Here is a 20,000-nt window from a genome sequence, read left to right on the forward strand (position 1 = left end):
TTCTTGAAGCCATTACACCAACGCATCGAGTCCCTAAAATTTTTTGACTTTTAAAATAATACATGCATTTATATATTACTATAATTTTTTTTTTTTTTTTTTTTTTTTTCGAGATCCCAACGCTTTCTACATGCAGAAACCTTTAAGAAGCGTTTATCCACGAAGGAGGCCTGGACGGAAAGGACCCCACTCAAGGGGGTGGTAGCACCCCCTCGGTTTTTCATTTTTTTTGGTAGTATTTTTTAAGCCCCAAATTTTTTTTTTTTTTTTTTTTTTTTCTTATTGTTCTATCCTTTTCGGTACTTTTCACTGTTTTGTTTTTTTCTGATTGTTTTTTATAAATTTGGGTTCATGGAGGGAAAGTAATATATTTACCCCCATAAGTGTAATTTAGCCGTTTTTCTTTTAGCAAAACATACCCCTTCGGTTTCCATCTTCCTCCGTTCTTTTTTCACAGTTTTTTTTTTTTTTTTTTTGTTTCTCCCCTCCTCCTTTCTCCATATAGTTTCTCTCCTTCCTCTTCCCTTTTTCCCTTCCCTTGCCGCTTCTACTCACGACCCCCATCTGTCCCTCCTTCCCCCCCGCAAAGCCTCCAACGCCCAAAGTGTTCTCGTAACCGCCCACGTTTTTCCTCCTTTTACCCCCCCTCCTTCGCTTATTTCCTTCCCCCTTTTATTAATTTTTCTCAGTTTTTTCCCCTTTCTTCTTCCTTTTTCCCCCCTGTCTTCTTTTGCCCCTTCCCCCTTTTCATCCTTTTTCCCCTCTGCTCTCTCTTTGCCTTCCCCTCTTCTTCATCCCCTTTTCCGGTTTTTTTCCCCCTCTCTTTGCCTCCCCTTTCTTTCCTTTTTTTCCCGTCTCCTTCTTTGCCTCTCCCTTTCTCTTTCCTTTTTCCCTCTGTCTCCTCTTTTCCTCTCCCTCTTTCCCTTAGTCTCCAACGAGCCAAAAGTTTCTGGTTCTACCTCAACCACGGGCACATGACAGACCTCCCGCGCGACACTCTCTACAACGGCACAAACCTCCATACAGCCTCGAGGTTTTGTCTGAAATGACTGGTTTGTACAGGTCAGGGTCATAACAGCCATCATCCGGCTGAAGTACGGCGAGGAAAAAGAAAATAATTGCCAAGGGTAAGGGACCTTGGGAGGGAGAGTAAAACCAAAAAAAAAGAGTGTCAAGACGTGTCAAAAGTGAGTATACAGTAAAAAAAACAAAAAAAAAAAAAACCCAACACCCAACAGAAGGCAAGGCAAGGGAACCGAGCTTGATGCTACCATCGATTACAACACACGCGCACAGTTGCCACCGATACACCCCCCACCCCCCCTCCCCACTAACCCTCCCTCACCCCTTCTGTCCTTCTCGCCCCGCCAGCGTGCCGTCGGCATCGAGGGGAACCGAACACCCCCAACTGCAGCAGCTTCTCGAGTCTATCGTGAAACGAGGGAACGTACACCGAGGGACTTATTGCGTGCGGCCGGAACCTGCCGACGGAGAGGACCACGAACTCCAAGGCTGTCGTAAAGGGAGATCAGGAGCTGGAACTTCCATACTTGCCCCATACATACCACTTCAGCCAGACCACCCAATAAATAAAAACCAACACCCCATAACCAAAAACAACAACAAAAACACAAACAAAAAACATCAAACAAATAAAAAAAAAAAACCACAAAAAAAAAAAAAAACACAAACAACACCCAAAAAAAAAAAAAAAAAAAACAAAAAAAACACCAAAAAAAAAAAACAAAAAAACAAACACAAAAAAAAACAAAAAAAACCTCCACACCCAAAATCTACATATTATTAATTTATAATATTTTATCCAAACACTAAAACTAACTTTTATCCTTATATTATACAGAATCTCTCTAAATACAACTAATCTCACTCTCCTTGTCTCCACCGAAAACATTACTATATATAAGTCAAATCTATTTTACAAAATAGATATTTAATTGTCAATAAATTAAAAACAAATATCTTAGTAAATATACATACAAATAAGAACTAAACCTATACATATAGAAATATACCAAGATAGATATAGAGAGATCACCCTTTTTACCATTAAAAAACACCCCCCCCACCCACCCCTCCTTCTTTTTTCATTATTCCACCTACCACCCATACAAATTGAAGATTCTTTCTCCCAATCCATTCACCTTATAGTTTCATACTATCACAACTTTAGATGTTAATAATTTTATATATAGAGAGAATAGATAGTAAACCGCACTCACTCAGCTCTCGCACACAACCACCATTCCACACCCCCTTTCTCCTCCCTCTTTTACTCGCTCGGTTTTTAGTAACACGTGATTTTTTTTACAGTATATCTGAAATGAGTATTTTTATTTTCTTTTAACTCACTCTCTCTCTCACTACGGCTCGCGCTTTAATTCCCAAACCACTCTCCTCACTCGCCTTTAATAATCTTCTTAAACAACATCCCACACTTAATTTCGTTATAAATTGTATGTACCTCATTAATTATTTTCCAATATTTCAAAATAATTTTTCAATCTAACACTTACAATCCTAAACACTCCTACATTAGTACTTTTATTTTGTGTGTGTTTTTACTCCTTTCTTTTTAATTATAACCATTACTCACCAAAAACATAACTTACCATTTTTCCCCACAACTTTCACGCACATCAATCTTAAAACACCACCTTTTGATTTCTTATTTTCACCACCTCCTCAAAAACATTTATCTTCTCTTGCAGATCTCTCTCGACTGTAGCTTGTGAGCTTTAGCGCGCTACATATATAATATTTTTTTGAGAGAGAGAGAGATGTTAGCGTGATTTTTTAGTGTGTCTGTTATTATTTTGTTATCTTGTTTAGGTTTTGGAGTGAGGCTCTATTCATGATTATGATGGATGAGTTAGGGTTGAGAGGAAGAGTAGAAGTGGGGTTGAGTGATATGAATGTGTGGGTGGGGGGTTATTTTGACTTATTCCGGACAAATGAGGTAGAAGTTGGATTTCGCTTTTTATTATGTCATTATCACTCTGCTCTTTTCTTACAACCTTATATCTCTCTGTTTTCTCCTTCTCTCCTTTTTCTTATATTCACTCCTTTCTCCTCCTTCTCTCCACCTCCTCACCTCCTCCCTTCCCTTTTCCCCCGTCTCACCGTCCTCCTCCCCCGCCGCAGATTCGAATTGCCATCGCTGATCCAACACCACGACAACTTCGGCTTCTTCCTTCTTCATTCTACGCCTGCGGAGGCCTCCCTTCATCCTCCTTCTTCCTGTATCCGTCACGGGGGCGGGAGGGATAAAGCGCGTCTTTTAATAATTACGCTATGAGGGTATGGACCTACTTCCAGTAGAACTACTGGTCGTAGGCTCGAGGATCGCCATCATCATCGCCTGCTATTGGGCAATTTTTTGCGGTTTATGGATTTGAGTGGGTGAGGCCGAGGTGAGGGTGGGTGGTTCGTGTGGGTGACAGGTTTTACAATAATCAGAAAATAAACAATAATGTAGATGATATAACGTTTGATATACTAATAATGCTAATAAATGATAGTAAGTAGTAGTAGTAATGATGATGATGAGATTAATAATAATAATAATAATAATACATTAATAATTAATCATAATTAAAATAATAATAATAATTAATAATAATAATTAATAATTAATAATAACAACAATAATAATAACAATAATAATACAATAATAATAACAAATAATCAATAACAATTAATATAACAATATAATAACAATAATAATAAGCAATAATAATAACAATACTAATAACAATCAATAATAACAATAATATATAACAATAATAATAACCAAATAATAATAACAATAGATTAATAACAATAATAATAACAAATGAATTTATAACAAATCATTATAAACAATAACTGATAAATAATGCTAATAGTCAGTAACGTTAGTAGTTAGTAAATTAATAGTAGTAGTAATAAAATAATGTTTGGACGATCAATATAACAATAACACCCAAATACAAAGTCCAATACAACATAATGCACATCGACTTGTTTTCATGACAAATCCTTCTCTCCCACCTCTATCCCCCCCTTTTCTCCCCACTCCCTGACAAAATCCTTCTCCCCCCCCCCCCTTAGGTACTACGCCACCTACCAAGTGCTCGCGACGCATTCCACCAAGACGTACGGAAAGGGTACGTCCGACTCCTGTATGCGCCTCGTTGGGACGACTCCTTACGGAATACATCTCGGACTTCGTGCGTGTTCGTGAGGGACGCTCAAGTTCATTAAAAATGCTGAGGTTTAACAAGAGGATGGGTCCGTTCGAGGATTTGTTGTTGTTGTTTTTTATTATATGTTTTTTTGATTAGTTTTACTATTGTTGTTGTTGTTATTGTTTTTTATTATGGTTGTTTTCTTATTATTACAAATCATTATTATTGTAGTAGTATTATAAGCTGTTTGATGTTGTTGCTGATTTTTTTTCCTTATTAGTTTTTTATTATTCAAAAAATTATAATTATTATTAGTAGTCGTAGCATTGTCATTATCATTATTGCTTGTTGTTGTTATAATCAAGTGCGAAATATGATTGCTTCCCATATATTTCTTTCATTTTAGTTCGTCTTTAATTAGTCGATCTTCATCCATAGAAAACATAAACTGACCAAAAAACCGTCTTAATATAGACATAACGCCCCCCCACACAACACACACACACTCACAAACACACACACACACACACACACACACACACACACACACACACACACACACACACACACACACACACATATATATATCCACCTTTCGAAGTGTTTACATATTCTTTATACATCCGATCCCTGTTTTTAAAATGGTTTTAACACCACATTCATGTTAATTGAGACACGTTGTCTTATAACCTTTTTAACACTTCCTATCCTTGCTTGTAAGCCATTACACCAACGCATTCGAGTCCCTAAACTTATTGACTTTTAAAATAATACATGCATTTATATATTACTATCATTTTTTTTTTTTTTTTTTTTCTCAGAGATCCGAACGCTTTCTACATGCAGAAGACCTTGAGAGAAGCGTTTATCCACGAAGGAGCGCTGGACGGAACGGACTACTCAAGGGTATGTGTGTAGCACCTCCTCGGTTTGCATTTTTCTTGCGATAGTATTTTGTAATGCCAATTGTTTTTTTTTTTTTTCTTATTGTTCTATCTCTTTTCGGTACTTTTCACCTGTTTCTGTTACTTTCTGATTTGTTTATATAAACTTGGTTACATGGAGGTAAATGTATATATATTTACCTCCATAAGTGTAATTGAGCCGTGTTCTTTTAGCAAATCATACCCCCTTCGGTTTCCATCTTCCTCCAGTTCTTTTTTCACTAGCATTTTTTTTTTTTTTTTTCTGTTTCTCCTCCTCCTCCTCCTTCTCCATATAGCTTCTCTCCTTCCTCTTACCTTTATCCTTCCCTTGCCTGCTTCTACTCACGACCTCCACTCTGTCCCTCCTTCCCTCCCGCAAAGACCTCCAACGCCAACGTGTTCTCGTACTACATCAGCCCACGTTTTCCTCCTTCACCCTCCTCCTCTCGCTTATTTCCTTCCCTTTTTATTAATTTCTTCCTCAGTTTCTTCCTCTTCTTCTTCCTTTTTCCCCTCTGTCTCTCTCTTTGCCTCTCCCTCTTCTTCATCCTTTTTCCCCTCTGTCTCTCTCTTTGCCTCTCCCTCTTCTTCATCCTTTTTCCCTGTCTCTCTCTTTGCCTCTCCCTCTTCTTCATCCTTTTTCCCTGTCTCTCTCTTTGCCTCTCCCTCTTCTTCTTCCTTTTTCCCTCTGTCTCTCTCTTTGCCTCTCCCTCTTCTTCATCCTTTTTCCCCTCTGTCTCTCTCTTTGCCTCTCCCTCTTCTTCATCCTTTTTCCCTGTCTCTCTCTTTGCCTCTCCCTCTTCTTCATCCTTTTTCCCTGTCTCTCTCTTTGCCTCTCCCTCTTCTTCATCCTTTTTCCCTGTCTCTCTCTTTGCCTCTCCCTCTTCTTCATCCTTTTTCCCTGTCTCTCTCTTTGCCTCTCCCTCTTCTTCATCCTTTTTCCCTGTCTCTCTCTTTGCCTCTCCCTCTTCTTCATCCCTTTTCCCTGTCTCTCTCTTTGCCTCTCCCTCTTCTTCATCCTTTTTCCCTCTGCCTCTCTCTTTGCCTCTCCCTCTTCTTCATCCTTTTTCCCTCTGTCTCTCTCTTTGCCTCTCCCTCTTCCTTTTTCGTTTGTTTACTCACCTCCCCCACTCACGAATTCCCCTCTCTCCCTCTCTCCCACACAGGTCTCCAACGCCAACATGTTCTGGTTCTACCTCAACCACGGGCTCATGACAGACCTCCGCGCCGACACTCTCTACAACGGCAAACCTCCGTACAGCCTCCGAGGTTTTCTGAATGACTGGTGTAACAGGATCATGGGTTACGCCATCATCAGGCAGATACGGGCGAGAAAGAATAATTGCAGGTAAGGGGACTTGGGTGGGTGAGTAAAAAAAAAAAAGAGTGTAAGACGGTCAAAAGTGAGTATAAAGTAAAAAAAAAAAAAAAAAAAAAAAAATGAAGGAATGGGTAAAGTGATTGTGAATACCCTCATTATCATCACACGCGCACAGTTCGCCACAGTTCACCCCCCAAAAAAACCCTACCACATAACGCACTCACCCCTTCTGTCCCCCTTCTCGCCGCCCAGAGTGCCGTCGGCCATGAGGACCGTCACCACCAACTGCAGCAGCTTCTCGAGTCTCGTGAACGAGGACAACGAGGACTATTGCGTGGGCTGGAACCTGCCGACGGAGAGGACCAAGAACTCCAAGGCCTGTCGTAAGGGAGAGTTCAGGTGAGGGAACTTCAATACCTGCACCATCATAACCTCCTTCTACCACCTGTACCAACCGTGTCATTCTAACTTATCCAACACCTGTACCAATCTCTCTCAATCTCTCTCTCTCTCTCTCTCTCTCTCTCTCTCTCTCTCTCTCTCTCTCTCTCTCTCTCTCTCTCTCTCTCTCTCTCTCTCTCTCTCTCTCTCTCTCTCTCTCTCTCTCTCTCTCCCTCTCCCTCTCCCTCTCCCTCTCCCTCTCCCTCTCTCTCTCTCTCTCCTCTCTCTCTCTCTCTCTCTCTCCCTCTCCCTCTCCCTCTCTCTCTCTCTCTCCCTCTCCCTCTCCCTCTCCCTCTCCCTCTCCCTCTCCCTCTCCCTCTCCCTCTCTCCCTCTCTCCCTCTCTCCCTCTCTCCCTCCCTTTCCCTTTCCCTCTCCCTCTCCCTTAGCATTACCTCACCCCACACCTTCTCCCCTTTGACCCCTACAGGTACAGCTCGGCGTGGGACCTGCAGAGCCTACCTGTGTGGGGCAACCGGGACTGGTACAGCGGCGGGGGCTACGTCATCCACCTGAGAGGACCCACCGACGAGGTCCTGCAGAATTTTGAGTACCTCGAAGCCAATAACTGGATCGACGGGAGCACGAGGGCGGTTCTCATCGAGTTCTCGTCGTATAACTCTCAGGTGGGAGAAATGGTGGGGATTGGTGGTGGGGATTGTGGATTATTGGTGGGGGATTGAGTTCTCGTCTTGCAGTTCTCGAGTGGGGATTCTGGTGGGGGATTGGTGCTAATTTTCTGTTCCGTTCAGGTGAACCTCTTCGGGACTTCGATCATCATGGCGGAATTCACACCGGGAGGAGGGATCACGCCGCATTTCAGGTGAGGTTGAAAATACTGTGGAGGTGGGGTTTTGATGCGTACTTTTTTTTTTTTTTTTTTGGGTGGGGGGGTTATTTTGACTTATTCCGGAAATGAGGTACGAGTTGGATTGCTTATGTCAATTATTCACTCTGCTCTTTCTTTATATCTTTATTATCTCTCTGTTTCTCCTTCTCTCTTTTCTTTTATATCACTCCCTTTCTCCTCCCTCTCCACCTCCTCTCCTCCCTCCCCTCCCTTTTCCCCCTCTCACCGTCCTCCCCCGCCGCAGATTCGAAGGCATCCGCTTGATCCAACACCACGACAACTTCGGCTTCTTCATCTACGCCTGCGAGGCCGCCTTCATCCTCTTCGTCCTGTACTTCACGGGGCGGGAAGCGCGTCTTATATACCGCATGAGGGTGGACTACTTCAAGAACTACTGGTCGTATGCCGAGATCGCCATCATCATCGCCTGCTATTGGGCCATTGCGGTTTATGGATTGAGGTGAGGGTGGGGTGTGGGTGACAGTTTAAATAATAGAATAACAATAATGATAATGATAATAACGTTGATAATACAAATAATGATAATAATGATAGTAGTAGTAGTAGTAATGATGATGATGAATGATAATGATAATGATAATAATAATAATAATAATAATAATAATAATAATAATAATAATAATAATAATAATAATAATAATAATAATAATAATAATAATAATAATAATAACAATAATAATAACAATAATAATAATAATAATAACAATAATAATAACAATAATAATAACAATAATAATAACAATAATAATAACAATAATAATAACAATAATAATAACAATAATAATAACAATAATTATAACAATAATTATAACAATAATTATAACAATAACAATAATTATAATAATGATAATAGTAGTAGTAGTAGTAGTAATAAAAATAATGTTGACGATAATACTAACAATAACACCAATACCAGTGCCAATAAACATAATGCACAGCGCACTTGTTCTCATGACAAATCCTTCTCTCCCCCTCTCCCCCCTCCCCCCCTCCATGACAAAATCCTTCTCCCCCCCCCCCCCCTTAGGTACTACGCCACCTACCAAGTGCTCGAGACGTTCCACAAGACGTACGGAAACGGGTACGTCCGCCTCCAGTATGCCGCCTCGTTGGACGAACTCTACGGATACATCGTCGGATTCGTGGTGTTCGTGGGGACGCTCAAGTTCATTAAATTGCTGAGGTTTAACAAGAGGATGGGTCAGTTCGAGGATTTGTTGTTGTTGTTTTTTATTATGTTTTTTTGATTAGTTATTACTATTGTTGTTGTTGTTATTGTTTTTATTATGGTTGTTTTCTTATTATTACAATCATTATTATTAGTAGTAGTATTATAATTGTTGATGTTGTTGCTGATTTTTTTTCCTTATTAGTTTTTTATTATCATTATAATTATTATTAGTAGTAGCATTGTCATTATCATTATTGTTGTTGTTGTTATAATAAAGTGCGAAATATGAATTTCTTCCCATATATTTCTTTCATTTTAGTTCAGTCTTTAATCTAGTCAGATCTTAATCCATAGCAACACTATACTGACCAAAAAACCGTCTTCAAATATACTTAACGCCCCCCCACCTCCCACCCCGGGCCCAACCGTCAAAAAAGTAATCAAACCCCCCTTCCGTGACGTCACACAGGTGTTCTGTCCGCCACTCTGAAGCAGTGTTGGGACGATCTCAGCGGTTTCCTCATGGCCTTCTTCCTCTGCTTCTTCTCCTTCGTGGCGATGTTCTTCCTGCTTCTCAACAAGTACATGGAAGGTTTCTACAACTTCGTTACGGCGGTGGAAACGTGCTTCAGTATGATGCTCGGTAAGTGGCCTTCTCTCTCTCTCTCTCTCTCTCTCTCTCTCTCTCTCTCTCTCTCTCTCTCTCTCTCTCTCTCTCTCTCTCTCTCTCTCTCTCTCTCTCTCTCTCTCTCTCTCTCTCTCTCTCTCACACACACACACACACACACACACACACACACACACACACACACACACACACACACACACACACACACACACACACACACACACACACACACACACACACACACACACACGACAAAATCATAAAATAACAGTAATACATCTTTAACTGTTAAGAGTCGTTCCTGTGATACCGTCTATGATTTCCTTTTTTTTCTACTTTCGGGCAAATCTGATATAGATGCAGTGTCTATTCTTTCACATTTGTCGGTCATGTACAAAATTGTCGCGTTCTCTTCATATATTGTCACTTTACTGAAAACAAATAAAGAAAAAAGAATATAAATGTATAAATTATTCGAATTTCCACGACTCGGTAAGTTTAAAACATTAGGGTTTCCAAATATTACAATTTTAGTACACGTAACATAGCTTACTTTCCCTCTTTTCCAATATCATTCACTCCTGCCTCTTGCATCGTCTTTCGTTATCATCCCCTCCTTCTTTTTCATTTTAAAGGCAAATTCCAGTTCGAGGAGATGAAGAAGGCGTCGGACATTGTGCCCATCATGTTCTTCGTGTTCGTGCTGTGCAACTCGTGGGTTCTGGTCAACCTGCTCCTTACTCTCATCATCAAGGCTTTCCAACAGGTGAGATGCTGCGGCTTTTTTTTTTTTTTTTTCTTCTTCTTTTTAGGGTGTGTGAAATGTGGGACGTTTTAAGTACGTTGTTGTTTTTTTTCTATCTCTAGTGTCTTTTCCTTCTTTTCTCTTTGCTTTCTCTTTTCATAACCCATCTACCTACCTCCCTTCCCCTCTCCTAATTATTAATTATTATTTATTTTTATTAATCCCCCTTCCCTTTTTCGCCACTGACGAAATTATAAAGAAATCTAACAAACTATAAGGCAAACAAGTCATTCACAAGTTATTCACATCCTGTTAATTAATAACAAAAAAAAAGAAATACAATTAAAACACATGTGAAGTCAACAACGTAATACAATCCCATGAAAATAATAATAATAATAATAAAACAGGCGAAATCAACATTACACTAACATAAAATAAAAACCGCAGGTGAAGTACGACATGATGAAGCAGCCGAACGAGTACGAGATGGTGGCGTTCGTGTGGGGTCGCTTCAGCACGTACCTCGGCCTCGGGCTCCCAGCGCAGGTGTCCCCGGCCCTCGAGACCACGACCTCCTCCTCCGGCCAATCCCCCAACGACCCCCACGGCGGCGGAGAGGGCGCTGACGAGGGAGCAGGGAACGACAAAGTCAGAGAACTTCCCAATAAAGTGGACAAGTAAGGAGTATTTTTTTTTTCTCTCTCTCTCTCTCTTTGGGATCATTTTCTTGATCTATTTTTTTTTTCTTCACAGCGTCCTAACTTGAATACCCGTGAAACAAGACAAAAAAAATATATATTCTTTTCTCTTTTCTTATGGTATTATCACACCCAATAAAACGCACGACCCCGCCCCCCTCCCATCCCCCACCACACCCCCTCTAACCCCGCCTCGCCCCGGCCCCCCCTCCTTTCCTCCCACTCACAGGTTCCTCGACTACCTGAACGACGTCTACTTCGCCGGGAGCCTCGACGTCACCAACAAGGACGCTCTCAAGTCATCCTTCTACCGCGGCAAGAACAGCTACCCCAACGGGAGGGGTAACTCCGCCACTCCCAACAGCGCAAAGCCACGTAGCGGAGCCCGGTTTGGTAGCGGAGTGGGAGAAAGAACAGAAGGAGGAGGAGGAGGAGGAGGAGGAGAAGATCTTGGTGACCTGTACAGCGGTCCAAGAGCCACTAATCAGGTCCAGGTGAGTTTCTTCGAGTAAAAAAATGGTCATTTTTAGACTGGCAGAAGCGTGTCATTAACTAGAAATTTTGAAGATTGGTAGAAAGGTAGATTGATAGAAAGAGATAGATAGAGCGACAGGTAAATATAGATAAATAGGCCTATAAACATACAGACAGATAAATTATACATAAATAGAAGCCAGATAAATAAATAAACAGGTAGATTTATAGATAAATACGCAGGTAGATAGACAGACAGATGTAGACAGAGACAGGTAGAAAGGTAGGTAGGTAGGTAAGCAGACAGGTATATAAATAGAGAGGTGGGCAGTTAGGTAGATAAAAAGACTGGTAGGTAGGTAGGTGGGTAGGTAGGTGGGTAGGTAGGAGGCAGGTAAGTAGGTGGGTAGGTAGGTAGAATAAATTGATAGATAAACAGATTACATAAATATATACGTATATAGACAGACAGACAGACAAAGATAAATTGAAAGAGAGAGCTAGATAAGCTTATATATAAATATAAATTAATAGGTAGATAGATGCAGAGATAAGAATGGATGGAAAAATAGATAACTGGGAAACTGTATGCAGATTACTTACAAAACTAACATGTTTTCGTGTACTTAAAAAGATTAAAGTACTTATTCTAACTATATTCTAAATACAAGAAAACAGGATATAATAATCAATCACTGCAACTTCTTTTCAGGCTGCATTAGATAATGTGTAAGGAGAAACCCTCGTCTACACAGAAACCGTTTGTAGGAATCAGTATGCTTATGATGAAAAGGAAAAGTTATTTGCTAGACTCTGTTATGAAGACATTCAGCTATTCTTGACATGGTGACAGAAATGCAAGCATACACACATTCACGCCTGTAAGTGGGTGAGGGTACCCACTTACTCACAGGTACACACACACACACATTCACACTCCTAATAATTTCTGACGTGCTCCCTTTAAATGGAGGTTCAGCAGTACAAGTCCTATTTACTTAGTATCTTAATTTAAACATTTTCCCTTCCCTTTAATCATTATTATATCCCTTTTACATTATTAGAGGATAATTTAACAATACATTTTTTATGCACATACTTACCAGCAAAGAAAAGTCATTTAAATCAGTCCCTTATGAAGCAAATTGATAAACAATGTAATAAGTAAACAATCATAAAGCTGTAAATGTGATATGTTGAGCAAAAAAGTAAGAAGTATTTTATATGAAAAAAGGTAAAATTACATATATATATATGAAGGCTCAACTACATTATACACCCTGTGATATTTAGTGCCCTGCATGAAGTGCCTTGTCTAGGTCTAAGTCTGACAAACAATAAAATACTGTATCTATATACCAAAGATAATATATAATAATAGAATAGTATATACTCAATATATATATATACATACATACATATCTATATGTTTGTTTCCTGAGCAATGTTAGTTTTTCATCAAATTACACCAATAATCATAAGTGTGATAGACAGTGTACTTGGGTTATAAAATGTATTTCTAAGTTAGGCATTTTTTGAAGCATTGAAATAAAGCAGAATCCATGAGCTTTGAAGTGATTTCTCCTGAACAATAATATGAATAATAATAATAAACATAAGAAACTACAACAATGTAGGTGCAAGTTAGAAAAAAAAACAAGTATGCAAAAACAATATACTATTCTTGTTTTACACTGCAAAAACAACTGACACATACATACAGATGGATATAATTAAACATAAAAAGCCAGGTTCAAAGAAAGCAAAAGGGTCTGAAAACCAATATAAATTTCTTGCTGTAGGCTACAAAAATTATCAGCATTTATATACAAACATATACATAGAAGAAAGATGACAATGGAAATAAAAATAATTATTAATTTATCATTAGTCATCTAAATGCAAATGACTAGGAACAAAATAAACTCTTATTGCATTAAAAAAAAATAAAGGAAATGGAAATGAGAGGAGAAACAGAAGGTGAAACATATGCGAAGAAGAAATAGAGGAGGAGGAGGAGGAGAAATAGAAACAGGAGAAGGAGGAGGAGAAAGAGAAACAGAAGAAGAGGAGGAGGAGAAAGAGAAACAGGGGAAAGAGGAGGAGGAGAAAGAGAAACAGAGGAAGAGGAGGAGGAGAAAGAGAAACAGAGGAAGAGGAGGAGGAGAAAGAGAAACAGAGGAAGAGGAGGAGGAGAAAGAGAAACAGAGGAAGAGGAGGAGGAGAAAGAGAAACAGAGGAAGAGGAGGAGGAGAAAGAGAAACAGAGGAAGAGGAGGAGGAGAAAGAGAAATAGAGGAAGAGGAGGAGGAGAAAGAGAAAGAGAAAGAGAAACAGAGGAAGAGGAGGAGGAGAAGGAGAAAGAGAAAGAGAAACAGAGGAAGAGGAGGAGGAGAAAGAGAAATAGAGGAAGAGGAGGAGGAGAAAGAGAAACAGAGGAAGAGGAGGAGGAGGAGGAGAAAGAGAAACAGAAACAGAGGAAGAGGAGGAGGAGGAGGAGAAAGAGAAACAAAGGAAGAGGAGGAGCAGGAGGAGAAAGATAAACAGAGGAAGAGGAGGAGCAGGAGGAGAAAGATAAACAGAGGAAGAGGAAGAGGAGGAGCAGGAGGAGAAAGAGAAACAGAGGAAGAGGAGGAGGAGAAAGAGAAACAGAGGAAGAGGAGGAGGAGAAAGAGAAACAGAGGAAGAGGAGGAGGAGAAAGAGAAACAGAGGAAGAGGAGGAGGAGAAAGAGAAACCGAGGAAGAGGAGGAGGAGAAAGAGAAACCGAGGAAGAGGAGGAGGAGAAAGAGAAATAGAGGAAGAGGAGGAGGAGAAAGAGAAACATAGGAAGAGGGGGAGGAGAAAGAGAAACAGAGGAAGAGGAGGAGGAGAAAGAGAAACAGAGGAAGAGGAGGAGGAGAAAGAGAAACCGAGGAAGAGGAGGAGGAGAAAGAGAAACCGAGGAAGAGGAGGAGGAGAAAGAGAAATAGAGGAAGAGGAGGAGGAGAAAGAGAAACATAGGAAGAGGGGGAGGAGAAAGAGAAACAGAGGAAGAGGAGGAGGAGAAAGAGAAACAGAGGAAGAGGAGGAGGAGAAAGAGAAACAGAGGAAGAGGAGGAGGAGAAAGAGAAACCGAGGAAGAGGAGGAGGAGAAAGAGAAATAGAGGAAGAGGAGGAGGAGAAAGAGAAACATAGGAAGAGGGGGAGGAGAAAGAGAAACAGAGGAAGAGGAGGAGGAGAAAGAGAAACAGAGGAAGAGGAGGAGGAGGAGGAGAAAGAGAAACAGAGGAAGAGGAGGAGGAGAAAGAGAAACAGAGGAAGAGGAGGAGGAGAAGAGAAAGAGAAACAGAGGAAGAGGAGGAGGAGAAAGAGAAACAGAGGAAGAGGAGGAGGAGAAAGAGAAACAGAGGAAGAGGAGGAGGAGGAGGAGAAAGAGAAACAGAGGAAGAGGAGGAGGAGGAGGAGAAAGAGAAACAGAGGAAGAGGAGGAGGAGAAAGAGAAAGAGAAACAGAGGAAGAGGAGGAGGAGAAAGAGAAAGAGAAACAGAGGAAGAGGAGGAGGAGGAGGAGAAAGAGAAACAGAGGAAGAGGAGGAGGAGAAAGAGAAAGAGAAACAGAGGAAGAGGAGGAGGAGAAAGAGAAACAGAGGAAGAGGAGGAGGAGAAAGAGAAAGAGAAACAGAGGAAGAGGAAGAGGAGGAGGAGAAAGAGAAACAGAGGAGGAGGAGGAGGAGGAGGAGAAAGAGAAACAGAGGAGGAGGAGGAAGAGGAGGAGGAGGAATGACATATGGATGAAAAAGAGGAGGAGGAAAGATTAGGAGAACAGGAAGAGAAAGAGGTAATTGTGGAAAAGGAAGAAAGAAGAGGAAAACCATAGAGAGAGGAGGGAGGAAAAGAAGAGAGAAAGATGTGAGGGAAGAGGAACAAGAGAAAGGTGAGAAGAGACAAAAGAGAGGAAAAGAAGAAGGGAGGGAAGACAGAGGAAAAGGAGATGTAAGCAATGGCAGAGGAGAAAGGCAAAAGTAATCATCTTTCTAATACTTATCATTATATTATATAGGCATATATAATACTTCACAATCTAATACAATCTGTATATATCTATTTTTGAAAAAAAAAAAAATAATAATAATAATAAAAAGGAAAACAATTTTTACCCCCAGAAAAATACTCATATATTTTCACTAAATCTATTCTATTCATCACAATTATCATACTTTAATCCCCTCTTCAATCATCACTGAGTGCCAGTCTCAGCAACTGTCTTTTGCTCCCCTTGTACTTTGCCTTCCTAAACCTCTTGGAGCCCTTGCTGAGGAACTCACTTCCTGGGTTTGCTTCTACTGAGTTGTGTGAAGTTGTCAGTCTTTTGGCCGACTGCTGCCTGGCCCTCCCTACAAGCCCTGACGGATTCTGCATTTCCATCCTGAGTCTTCTGACTTGCGTGTTTGGTGATACTGAAGGGTATACCTGTCTATTCCCGGAACCACTTCTCCCCATTGTGGAATAGCTACCAATGGGAGCTTGGGCCTGGTTTCGTTTCTCTATTCTCGGACTTGTTTGGCCATGCATGACCACCTTCCTTGCAATGTTAGCATCACTGTTTCCTTGCAAGCATACCGTTATGCTGGGTCCTCTCTCCTCTGGCAAGTCCCAAATGCTGGTGGTACCTGCAGTAGGCACTGCTCTCCCCTGGAGGAAGGACTTTCCTTGGATGTCTCTTATTTCCATGTAACTTTTGCCATGCATTGCCAATCCCGGTTTGCAATTTCCCCCAAGCATTCCCACATCCTGTTTGCAAGGTCTCCAGAGTGCTCCTTTATTCACATGACACACAGGCTGATGTGGCTTCTTCTGACCCTTGAAAATAGACTCTCCTTCAATGCTAACATTTTGCTGTAATCTTGTAGTCTTTTGTATATGTCCATCCATATGCAAGTTGTCAGTCTCTCGTCTTTCCTGTTGAAAAAAGATAATCTTTTGAGCTGACAAAACAAAATATTGTCACATGTCCCTTCTTAACAATATATATAGAAAAATCTTTTGTCTAAAAGATTTTACTGAATTCATTGCACCAATTATTTTTCAATTATTTGACATGTACTTCTTAACCAACTGCTAAGGAGTCAATAAGTCAAGGAGTTAATTACTAGTCCACACATGACCTTACTTGATTTTCCATTCCTTGAATATTCAACGATTTTTTATTTCCTTAATGCTTCCCTTGTACTCACAATCACACTATCACTCTCTCTTTTTTTCTCTTTCTCTCTTTCTCTCCCTTTTTCTCTTTCTCACTCTCTTTTTCTCTTTCTCACTTTTTCGCTTTCTTTCTCGTTCTCTCTCTTTTTCTCTTTCTCTTTCTCTTACTCTTTCTCTCTCTCTCTTGCAAGCACGCATCACCACAAAACTAGAATCATTAAAAAAAACTCACCAAAACACAAAATCTCTCCGCTTCTTCAATTTCTTCAGGGACTTCGATACCAAAGGACTTTGCCTCTAAAGCAAGTGTTTTTACTTCCATTATCAGCGTAGGGACTTTGGATTCATTAACACACTTCCAAGTCTTGATAAAGAAAGTGACTAAATCTGTTAAAGATTGTGAAAGATGTAATAAAATAATAACAATAATAAAGATATGAATAGCACTATCACTTAATTTCAACTGAGTTGTGCAAAAATTAACTCAATGCTGTTGGGGAAATGCTGTGCTCATCTTTTATTTTGTGTGTGTGGGGGGGGGGGGGGGGTGAAATGTCTCTGCAAATAGATGGTTCTACTAGTGCTTAGCCACAAAGGAGTCAATTAATAGACCTTGTGACTTTACCTGCTTTCACCTTTCCTTAAATTGGCAAGAAAATACCAATGGTGTTATTCTTAATATATACATTATAATTATAGACATTAGTAACAGCAATATAAGATAACGTAAAATGTTTTCAAAAATCAAGCAAAAGGGTGCACAGGCGAGGCAGGCAGTACTCATAATTGGTGGATTAGTGATTTAGTACAAGTGTAGCCATCTATGTGTAAAAACAAAGTAAACTCACAGTGGGCATGGCATGGATGTACATGCCATGGCCGTTGGATTTGGGTTAAATGATGTTAGATTAAACCAAAACAACATAATTTTTTTTTGTTGTTTGTATGTTTGTTTGTTTTAGAGGGAATTTCCCATACATTTATAAAAGTTCATGAAATCAGGAACATTATTACTTTGCCATAACCAAGTCAAATTGAGTACACAAAAAATGCAAAATACATTTTTCCATTTACTATATATTCATAAATTATAAAATACATTCAAATGAAGAGATACACAAGCAAAACATAAACGCACCTATGATCTTAGCATACTCATTCCTTATTATTTGGACATCATACCGAAAATACTTGACAAGTGAAGCCAGGATCTTGACTGCATTCTGAAGCCTTGCAATGTGTGTGATGGAGTCAACTGGCACTGATGATGCCAGTAGAGACTGGAGTATCCTGGATAAGCATTTCAGTTTTGTTTGGACATCCTCTGAGCCTCCAGACCAGTACACATCTGTCAAAGCATATCAAAGATGAACTTGACTTCAGAAGCTAACATGTACTGGGTCAGAGCAGTGGAAAAATCGCAGAGAGCTTTGATATTAACAGCCATTATTTTGCTAAATTTCTAATATCCTTGAAAATAAGAAGGAAGATCAATATAAAATACTAAGAATTTTGCAAATCCATAAACTAGGGTCTAATTCCAACACTGCACAAGCAGGCTTTACCATCCAAGACTTTCATGAAAGTGTCCCAGTCTTCTGTCAAGTGTAGTGCCTCCAGGGCCATCACAGATAGTGCTTGCTCTGAAGGAGGGATTTCCTTCTGTAGTGGCTGTGGGGGATGAAAAATCAATGCAGAACAAAGAACGTGAATTCTTGAGGAGTAGTGATTGGTGTACGGTCTCTCTTGCTTGCTCTGGTTAACTATTTCAAGTAGTGCTACCACTTCAAATAGATTGAGTGCACTTTGTAGTGTGAATGGGCATATCTAATCAAAACTTAGTTAAATCAGGTTTCATACTATAAGCCCAATTTGTTTCAAGTATACAGCCAAGAAGCTAAATTGATTAAAATAGTACAGCAAATGTTTTTGCATGTGATATCACAAAGTGTACTTCACAAATTGTTTAATGCAAAATGTGTGGATAGTAGAGCACATATCTCCCATCAGTAAAACAGTAAGGTGTACTCACTGCAAAGAATACCAACCCTACAGTGACACTGCACCTCTAAGTTCTGAATGAATTCCAGGAGCACCTAGGTAGTCATACTGACAGTTTTTTTTTCAAACTGTACAGTATGCATGTAAATGTATATTGCACATTTATGTAGAAATATATATATAAATATAGTTCAGAATTATTATATTTACCAAATATGCACTGACTAACAAATCACTCTCAAGAAGCACACTGACAACTGATGCAGCCTCCGCCACACAACACTGCTCAGAGCACTCTATCATCAGAGACACACCAAGCTCACCAAGGACCTCTTCAGCAGCTGTTAAGTTGTTTGTGCCTATTTTATGGACAGAAAGAGAAAAACTATAAAAGATTAATGCTGATAATGGTAATAAAAAATTTAAATTGTGATAATTATAACAAGAACAATGATGATAATGACACAGATAATATTGATATAGAAATACATTTTGCCTTGCAGCTGAAAATAAAAACAAGGATTCTTTGTTTCTCTGCACTCTACCACAAGCTATAGTTCTGATCCATTTATGCTAATTTTTTCCAATTTCGTAAAAGAATAAAAGATGACAATATAGCCACCTCGTATAGATACAAATCACAAAGTAAGCCACACTTTATGGGTTAACAAAAATAAAAATAAAGGGGAACAGAGGTGAAGCTGTAAAAGAGAGGAAGATGAAAAAAAAAGTATTATTAAAGCTCAACATTTTAAAAATATAGCTATTTGAAAACATAAGTCTTTAAAGAATTTAATAAAATAAAAATACCTTTCAAAGCTCTGACAATGTTAGAGAAATTCCTTGCAGTCTTCCTCAGAGTCTCTCCTTTACTCAACTCCTTAAATACTTCTGTTAGCCTCAATCTCCTCTCAGTCTTGTTCTCCACCTTCGTCACTCCTCGCAGAATTTTAGTTAGGGTTGCCATGGGGTTTGACTCTCCTTGTTCAACCTCTGCACACTCATTCTACAGGTGGTGAGAACAAAATAATAGTGAACTTATCTCACCTCAAACAACAAAGAATATATTAATCATTAGGTATGTAGATAGGAACCTGAAGATACTTGCATTCTCAGTCATCAACTAAATTCAAGTACATGATATATCCTCAAGCAGACCCAGTGTTGAACTCTTCCTGTCAAGACTTGATCAATCTCCTCACTAGCACACATACATTTAAAGAAAATAATAATAATAATAACAACAATAACAACCTCTGAGACTAAACTTTGCTCTGGAGCTCCCTGCAAATCAATTTCAAAATCGCCAAACATAGTGCTCTTTGATTCCATTATGTAACTGGATATCTGAACTT

General features: G+C 39.7%; 2 protein-coding genes across 3 annotated transcripts in view; one reads left to right on the forward strand and one right to left on the reverse strand.

Moving 5' to 3' along the window:
* LOC125026947 overlaps positions 1-13,029 on the forward strand; it is a 60,906-nt gene extending 47,877 nt beyond the window's left edge. The window contains exons 49-60 of the mRNA XM_047615552.1: positions 5,009-5,093; positions 6,280-6,461; positions 6,687-6,833; positions 7,304-7,499; positions 7,626-7,696; positions 7,968-8,183; positions 8,772-8,944; positions 9,385-9,558; positions 10,179-10,309; positions 10,739-10,968; positions 11,219-11,483; positions 12,176-13,029. Of these exons, the coding sequence (XP_047471508.1) occupies positions 5,009-5,093; positions 6,280-6,461; positions 6,687-6,833; positions 7,304-7,499; positions 7,626-7,696; positions 7,968-8,183; positions 8,772-8,944; positions 9,385-9,558; positions 10,179-10,309; positions 10,739-10,968; positions 11,219-11,483; positions 12,176-12,196 (1,891 nt within the window). The 3' untranslated portion in view covers positions 12,197-13,029. The remainder of the gene's footprint in view (positions 1-5,008; positions 5,094-6,279; positions 6,462-6,686; positions 6,834-7,303; positions 7,500-7,625; positions 7,697-7,967; positions 8,184-8,771; positions 8,945-9,384; positions 9,559-10,178; positions 10,310-10,738; positions 10,969-11,218; positions 11,484-12,175) is intronic.
* Positions 13,030-15,321: 2,292 nt separating this feature from the next.
* LOC125027644 overlaps positions 15,322-20,000 on the reverse strand; it is a 26,333-nt gene continuing 21,654 nt past the window's right edge. Inside the window, exons 13-19 of one of the 2 annotated variants that reach the window (XM_047616816.1) lie at positions 19,900-20,000; positions 19,456-19,651; positions 18,856-19,004; positions 18,210-18,315; positions 17,783-17,992; positions 16,877-17,031; positions 15,322-16,401 (exon numbers count right to left, since the gene is read on the reverse strand). The exon at positions 19,900-20,000 is cut by the window's right edge and continues 80 nt beyond it. In XM_047616816.1, the coding sequence (XP_047472772.1) occupies positions 15,673-16,401; positions 16,877-17,031; positions 17,783-17,992; positions 18,210-18,315; positions 18,856-19,004; positions 19,456-19,651; positions 19,900-20,000 (1,646 nt within the window). In that variant the 3' untranslated portion in view covers positions 15,322-15,672. Of the gene's footprint in view, positions 16,402-16,876; positions 17,032-17,782; positions 17,993-18,209; positions 18,316-18,855; positions 19,005-19,455; positions 19,652-19,899 lie in introns of those variants that run through there. The other variant, XM_047616817.1, reaches the window with a different exon arrangement.

Source organism: Penaeus chinensis, chromosome 7, assembly GCF_019202785.1.
Source record: "Penaeus chinensis breed Huanghai No. 1 chromosome 7, ASM1920278v2, whole genome shotgun sequence".
Classification (NCBI taxonomy): Eukaryota; Metazoa; Arthropoda; class Malacostraca; order Decapoda; family Penaeidae; genus Penaeus; species Penaeus chinensis.